The sequence below is a fragment of the Solanum tuberosum genome, unplaced genomic scaffold, assembly GCF_000226075.1.
Source record: "Solanum tuberosum cultivar DM 1-3 516 R44 unplaced genomic scaffold, SolTub_3.0 scf00051, whole genome shotgun sequence".
NCBI lineage: Eukaryota > Viridiplantae > Streptophyta > Magnoliopsida > Solanales > Solanaceae > Solanum > Solanum tuberosum.
Window position 1 is genome coordinate 2135017 of NW_006238978.1, and position 7735 is coordinate 2142751.

General features: G+C 34.7%; 2 protein-coding genes across 4 annotated transcripts; both read left to right on the plus strand.

Annotated features, from left to right (window-relative positions):
- Nucleotides 1-349: 349 nt before the first annotated feature.
- On the plus strand, nucleotides 350-5004 carry LOC102597508 (pentatricopeptide repeat-containing protein At2g02750). Of its 3 annotated transcripts, none has more exons than XM_015307314.1 (4): nucleotides 350-3004; nucleotides 3319-3954; nucleotides 4594-4775; nucleotides 4936-5004. In XM_015307314.1, the coding sequence occupies exon 1, from the start codon at nucleotides 800-802 to the stop codon at nucleotides 2645-2647; it is 1848 nt and encodes a 615-aa protein (XP_015162800.1). In that variant the 5' UTR covers nucleotides 350-799; the 3' UTR covers nucleotides 2648-3004; nucleotides 3319-3954; nucleotides 4594-4775; nucleotides 4936-5004. The 3 variants fall into 3 exon arrangements, with proteins under 3 accessions (XP_015162800.1, XP_006344284.1, XP_015162799.1); XM_006344222.2 differs by lacking the exon at nucleotides 4936-5004 and having other exon boundaries at nucleotides 3319-3496; nucleotides 3818-3954; nucleotides 4594-4919; XM_015307313.1 differs by lacking the exon at nucleotides 4936-5004 and having other exon boundaries at nucleotides 4594-4919.
- On the plus strand, nucleotides 3370-5066 carry LOC102590169 (ERAD-associated E3 ubiquitin-protein ligase HRD1-like). The gene is made up of 2 exons (XM_006344273.2): nucleotides 3370-3496; nucleotides 4594-5066. The coding sequence occupies exons 1-2, from the start codon at nucleotides 3370-3372 to the stop codon at nucleotides 5064-5066; spliced, it is 600 nt and encodes a 199-aa protein (XP_006344335.1).
- Nucleotides 5067-7735: the final 2669 nt, after the last annotated feature.

Below are 7735 nucleotides of genomic sequence, written 5' to 3' on the forward strand. Positions count from 1 at the left end.
TGTGCACAAGTAGACACTTAAACTTGTATAAAATTGAACAAATTGACACATTCGTCCTACATGGCACCCTACAAGGCAATTTCTTGTCCTACATGACATCCTATGTGTATTATATCATGTAGAACAAATGTGTCTACTTATTCAATTTTATACAAGTTTAAGTGTCTACTTGTGCACATTCAAAGTTGGAAGGCTTAGTTGTTCGTTAAAGACAAGTTAAAGGTTATGCTTAGGTATTATGCCTCAGAAAAATAATACTAAAATATTGTCCCCAACCGAAAATTCAATTTTATCAATGCTAGTCAATCTCTCCAACAAATTTTTTATCAATGCTAGTCAATCTCTCCAACAAAGAAACACCTCAAAGAATCGAAGACAATCCTTTTTCATAATCAATGCTAATCAATCTCTTGGACGATAACACATCTCAAAGAATCAAAGATAAATCATTTTGATAATTACAACTACACACCTCAAAAAATCAAAGACAATTACTGGTCAGTCTCTCGATAAATATACACCTCAAAGAATCGAAGAGAATTCATTTCATATGGGCTGAACTAGTAAGGGTTAAATCTCATTCCATAAAAAGTTACCCAGCTAGTGTTTTTTTTGTCTCCGCTAAATTTTGCACCCGAGCTCTCAGAATTCTCAATGGCTTCATTGACCACTAGCCCAGCTTCATATTTTGAATAGCTTAATAAAAATCTCAACTCCGCAACTGCATATTCAGCTCACAATTGTTTCCATCCTCAGAGTATTGATTCAGTGTTTAATGTTACTATGAAGGGAACAATCCATGAAGAATCAAATAACAAAATTGGTAGCCAATGGACTTTACAAAGAAGCCATTAATTTGTATTCCCAACTCCATTACTCTTCTTTATCTCCCACCAAATTCACCTTCCCTTGTCTCTTCAAAGCTTGTGCAAAGCTAAGAACTATACCACAAGGTCAAGTACTTCATAGCCATTTGATAAAGCACGGGTTTAACACCGATGTATATGCAGCCACATCGCTTACTGACATGTACATGAAATTTGCCTTAGTGGATAGTGCCTTGAAGGTGTTCGATGAAATTCCTCAACCAAATATTGCTTCGTTAAATGCAATCATTTCTGGGGTTTCTCAAAATGGGTGTCATGTTGATGCTTTTCGGATGTTTGGGTTGTTTAGTGGTTTACTGATTAGGCCGGATTCGGTTACTATAGCTAGTGTTTTGTCAGGGTGTGTGAATATTAACCATGGTGTTCAAATGCATTGTTGGGGTATAAAGATTGGTGTGGAAATGGATGTATATGTAGTTACATCGATTTTGAGTATGTATTTGAATTGTGTTGATTGTGTTTCTGCGACGAGGTTGTTTGGATTGGTTAAGAATAAGAATGTGGTGTGCTGGAATGCATTTATTTCAGGGATGTTGCGAAATGGGGTGGAGGAAGTGGTTTTGGATGTGTTTAAGAAGATGTTACTACACGAAGAACCGAATGAAGTGACTTTAGTATCGGTTCTCTCTGCTACTGCTAATCTTAAGAATGTGAAGTTTGGTAGGCAAGTTCATGGACTTATTGTGAAAATTGAGTTACAAGCTCGTACGATGGTGGGAACTGCACTTGTAGACATGTATTCGAAATGCTGTTGCTGGTTATGTGCATATGAAATCTTCAAAGAGCTGGGTGGCAACAGGAATTTGATAACATGGAATTCGATGATTGCTGGAATGATGTTAAATGAGCAAACAGAGAAAGCTGTGGAGCTTTTCGTGGAATTAGAATTGGAAGGATTGCAACCAGATTCAGCAGCATGGAATTCAATGATCACTGGATTTTCGCTGCTGCAAAAAGAGAGTGAAGCTTTTAAGTTCTTCAGGAAAATGCTTTCTGCCGGTGTCGTTCCCAGTGTGAAGACTATTACTAGTCTTCTGATGGTGTGCTCATCTCTATCCTCACTCTGTTTCGGCCAAGAGATTCACGGATATATTTTTAGGACGGAAACCATTATTGATGAATTTATTGTCACCGCAATCATTGATATGTACATGAAGTGTGGACAATTTCCTTTGGCAAGGAAGGTTTTTGATCAGTTGGAAGTAAAATATGATGATCCTGCTATCTGGAATGTAATGATTTCAGGGTTTGGAAGGAACGGGGAAGGTGAAGCTGCTTTTGAGATGTTCTCTCTGATGCTAATGGAGAAAGTACAACCAAATTCAGCAACTTTGAATTGCATCTTGTCTGTGTGCAGCCACACTGGAAAATTGGAGAAAGCATGGCAAGTTTTTAGCTTGATGATCACAGATTTTGGCTTAATCCCAACTCTAAAGCAGCTTAATATTATGGTTGATCTACTTGCTCGATCTGGTCGGCTGGATGAAGCTAGAGAACTACTACAGCTCATTCCCGAGCCTTCTGCATCTGTTTTTGCTTCTTTACTAGCAGCTTCTGAGCAATTCTCTAATGCCAAGATGGGAGAAGAAATGACTAAAAAGCTCTCAGAATTGGAGCCAGAAAACCCTGTTCCTTTTGTGATTTTGTCCAACCTTTATGCTAGACAAGGAAGATGGGACGACGCTGAAAGAATCAGAGAAACAATTGATGAAAGGGGACTCGAGAAACTACCAGGATACAGTACTGTAGGAGTGACATAATCTAACATCCTGTATATGCTAAAACTGGTAGAACAGACTACTATTGGATCTTATGCCTAATCTGAATGAACTGGCTCTCGTTCTTATTTTTACTCCAATCACTGCTCCAACATTCCTTGCACGAGGAAATCCAAAATCGATGTTAAAGATGTTGGTGGTTCAAAGATGAAGCAACGGATGAGATTTCTGAGTGCAAGCACACAATTGACTTCATTAACCTTGCCACTTGTCGCAGATCCTGTGAACTAACTTGGAAGCCAGGCAGTACGAAGAGTTGGTTCAAGCTTGCGTGCTTTTAGTGTGACAACCTTCATGGTCCATGTGTTCCCTAAGCAGTTGTCTGTGAAGTCCTTTCAGGTCAGCTTCCTTCAATTAAGATGGTCAAATTTGAATATTGACGCAGAAACTAAAACAGGAAACATGTACAATCTTATTATATGATAAAGCTCAAATCACTGTGACATTGGGTATCGATTTTGAATGTGATTTATTATGGTTAGTATTTTCTGATATTCCTCTAGATTAACCACGTGAATGTCTCTCTTAATTTAACTGTAATGCTTAGTTCAACCATGAGAAAGTTTGTTATATTTCAACTCTCAAGATTCTGGAAGTCGTCGAATTTGGTTCTTATATGCTTACATACTAGTTGAATCTGTTTAACTTATCAGTAGCTCGGAATAACTGGCCTCCTACGGGATATGAAAGGTAGACAAGCGCTGATGTGGGATAACCAGAGTCCCGAAATGCAGTCAAAGCCAATCCCTCCATTTGCATCCTTCAAGAACTGGTCTTATAGTGAATTCAGTTGTGAAGCTCTTGAGCAATGGTTAACTGTTCCAATCACAGGTACTTCCTAGACTATATTTTGATTGCAGTAGAAGCCTCTCAAAAGGTTAGTTCTTTGAATCTCAATTTTGAGGAGTCGGATTAATATCGACATTATTCTATATTGTATGTTGAATTTAGTTATCCTAATTACAATTTGATTATCATAGTACTAAATCCATATATGTTAAAAGTATTTTTTGTTCTTAAATCGCGCACCTCACTTCTCGCTTATCACTTTATGCCTCATGAACATTGTTACCTTTTTGTGTGCTTCGCTTTTAAATACATTGGTAATAGTTGTGTTCTGACCATCTTGCGTGCACTTTAACTTTTCCTCAGGATACTCATTTTCTACCACCATATGTTTCACGGAATTTTGTCAATCGAGATGTAGACAGATGGAAAGAAACCACATAGCTTTTTGGCTTTTGTGAAATTTGAACCTACACTTCAGTTGCTTCAGGGAAGTCACACTGGTAAGTATGAAATTTTTGTAATTACTTTTTTTCCCTAAATAAAAATACAATTAATATTTGTAAAATAGGTATTTGAAGGATAAATAATTTGGGACTCAATGACGTGGGGAAAAAAGAACACAAAAAGTTTACCTTCTCAAGTGTGGAAAAGGAAAACAATTGTCACGTAATCGTACTCACTAATCCTTTTTCTAGTAAGTTTAGATTTGCTAGTAATATTATGAATAAACTCACAAATCCTTTTCATGATAAATTTGGGTTTTGCTAGTAACATAAATATTTTTATTATAAATAAACCAGAAGGGTCTGGCTTGACTTTATTCACCTTTGGACACGAACCCTAGTCCATTTTCAGCAGAAACCCGCCTTAGAGATTGATAGTAAATATCGATTTCTCCTCTCAAAGTCTTTGCAATATGTTGCCAACGGACTTTGTATGCCATGGTTGCTCCGAGCACTCCCTCGTCCGCGTTGAACCAATTTCCGATCAAGAAAAATTGATTATTCCCCCAATTGCTTCTTCATATTCTTCTTCTTTACCTTATTTCACCATTTATTTTAATTTCAGTATTCTACGACACTTTTGGTATACACAACCCAATAATCTAGAATCCGTATTGATGGGTTGCACATGTGTAGGTTCAGCCAAGTCATACGAAATCATTCTTCATCGTTCCGATATCAAGCTCTATCAAAGATTAGATCGCGCTATATCAGATGTGCTTACTCATTTTAAGAATGAGTTTGAAAATCAATATAACACTATAATTGATCTTACAACTCGCAAATTGCAAAGCATCATGACTCCACAGATGTTAGAGGTATGTGTGGATGTGACATTAGTGATTGATCACAATTGCTATGGTAGAATTTTGTTAGCAATGGAAGAATCATCCACAATTAATATATCATCAATAGAGTTGCTAGAGCCAATTGAAACTGATGAAAGAAATAACAACGATGATTGTTTGGTATGTCTAGATGAGATAGGGGAGGAAACTCAAGTACTGCGTTTGCCTTGCTCGCATATGTTTCATGGAGATTGCATTACAAAGTGGTTAGAGAATAGCCATTACTGTCCGCTTTGCCGCTTTCAGATGCCCACAGATTAGACAAGGCTACCTAAAGGATCAGCAATCTAATGCCAAAACTATAGCTAGGAGACATATAATTAATTTGTCAAGTGTTTTTCATGTACTAGAAAAAATTAGTATTTGGATCAAAATTTCATTATTTGGGAGCTTTTAAAAAATCAAATTCTACACCAAACTTTTATTTTTTACAAAAACACCCTCTACAGTAGTTGTTTGCACTGTAATACATAATTTTTGACGTGAATATCAAAGCAGTGATGACATATTCAGTGGATATGAAAGTGATGATATAGTTATTGATGAAATTGACAAACAATCATCTCAGGGTAACACAGTCATGTGTTTCGTTTACTTCACGATGTATGGAATGATGCTTGTTGCACTTACTCTGAACTACCACATTGCTTCAATGTCATGGACACTACTTGTTATTGCTGCAACAAAGATCCAATTGACTTGTTGCGGAAGTCATGAATCTTGTTACGTCAACACGTTTCTATCTTGCTATGTAATACAAACCTATGTGTTTCTATCATATTTCTTAAAAAAGTGAAATATGTTTGCGAAGTACTATGTGGCCAAACACATGGTGAAACTTTCACCCAAACAATATTTACCAAAAATATTTGGAAATATATGATCAAACGCTAGCTATGCTTACGTTTCTTATTTTGATTGTTTTTTTGTTTGTAACAATTCTTTTATACTATTTACAATTAATATTTGAAAATTATAATTTGACTAATTTATTCTATTAATACTAAACCCATTTAATTAATTATGATTTTTCGAACATCTTTTCTATTACAATTTTTTTTAATAATAAATAAATAACTCCGTTTTTACTCGAAATTCCTCCCTAATTTTCTCTTTAAATATGATTTCACGTTCTTCTTCCACTTCCTCATTTTTTAGTGGCTAACCTTCAGCTTTAGCCCAAAGTTGTTGAAACAATTAGAACGTTCTATTTCGAATTCACCAAAAGAGTGTAAGGATTAAAAATGAAAAGATGAATAATTAGATCAATTAATCGGGATTTATTAATTGAGTTGATTAAAAGTGCTGAAAGAGTTTTGAGAGAGGTTTTTGGAATTATTCGTATAACTATATTTTATAATTATTTATCAAACTATATTTTATAAGTATTTATCAATATTCATCTCGATATTTTTATGGGTTTATTCAAAATAAAATAAAAATAATCATGATTTGGCAAAGTAGGCTGATGGGTAAGCTTCGTTCTGTCGCAATGGTGTGGGGGCGTCAGAGACTGTAACCCGGTGGTAATCGCAAGATCGCGATCCTCTGTTACGGCACTTGTATATTTAGTACAGTTAAATAATTCAAAAGAAAAAAAATAATTGATATATTTATATTTTGACTCATTAAATAACAATAAGAACAAACTATCAGTAGTTAGAATATTTTTTTATCAAACTATATTGACCACAATTTTTTTTAAAAATCAAATTAATAATTAAAGATATTTTTATTCAATTTCATATAATTTAAAAAATATTTTAACCATTTAGAAAAATAATACTAAAGGATTATCCCCAATCGAAAATTCAATTTTATCAATGCTAGTCAATCTCTACAACAAAGAAACACCTCAAAGAATCAAAGACAATCCATTTTCATAATCAATGCTAATCAATCTCTCCGGCTATAACACATCTCAAAGAATCGAAGATAATTCATTTTGATAATTAATCTATGAGATAATGACACACCTCAAAGAATCAAAGACAATCAATTTTAATAACCAATACTGGTCAATCTCTCAATAAATACACACCTCAAAGAATTCAAGAGAATCCATTTCATAGGGAGCTGAGCTGATAAGGGTTAAATCTCATTCGATAAAAAGTTACCCAACTAGTATTTTTTGTGTCGGCTAAGTGGTTTCTTCCCATCTGTCTAAGCCTCGATTGACAATATTGATTTCTCCTCTCAAGTCTTTGCAATATGTTGTCAATGGACTTTGTATTCCATGGTTGCTCCGAGCACTCGCTCATCCGCGTTGAACCAATTTCCGATCAAGAAAAATTGATTATTCCCCCAATTGCTTCTTCATATTCTTCTTCTTTACCTTATTTCACCATTTATTTTAATTTCAGTATTCTACGATACTTTTGGTATATACAACCCAATAATCTAGAATCCGTATTGATGAGTTGCACATGTGTAGGTTCAGCCAAGTCGTACGAATCACTCTTCATCTTTGCAATATCAAGCTCTATCAAATACTAGATTGCGTTATATCAGATGTGCTTACTCATTTTAAGAATGAGTTTGAAAATCAACATCACAATATAGTTGAACTTACGACTCGCAAATTGCAAAGCATCATGACTCCAGAGATGTTAGAGGTATGTGTGGATGTGACATTAGTGATTGATCACATTTGCGATGGTAGAATTTTGTTAGCAATGGAAGAATCATCCACAATTAATAAATCATCAACAGAGTTGCTAGATAAAATGGAAATTGATGAAAAAAATAGCTAACGATAAGTGTACAATATGTTTTTTTTCAATAGATTCATGAATTGTTATCACTAGAAGACATATATGTAATTAATTATGAAAGTTGATATTCTTCGATTTTCGTGTTGCATACTTCTTATCAAAATTCAAGCCTTTCTTTTATTTTTCACATAAAAAAAATTGAATTAGTTATGAATT

Bases quoted from the DNA above. Each gene is read 5' to 3' on its own strand.
- LOC102597508 (XM_015307314.1), top strand. From the start codon at position 800: ATGAAGAATCAAATAACAAAATTGGTAGCCAATGGACTTTACAAAGAA.
- LOC102590169 (XM_006344273.2), top strand. From the start codon at position 3,370: ATGTGGGATAACCAGAGTCCCGAAATGCAGTCAAAGCCAATCCCTCCA. The intron at 3,497-4,593 runs GTACTTCCTAGA...GCACATGTGTAG, and splicing joins GTTAACTGTTCCAATCACAG to GTTCAGCCAAGTCATACGAA.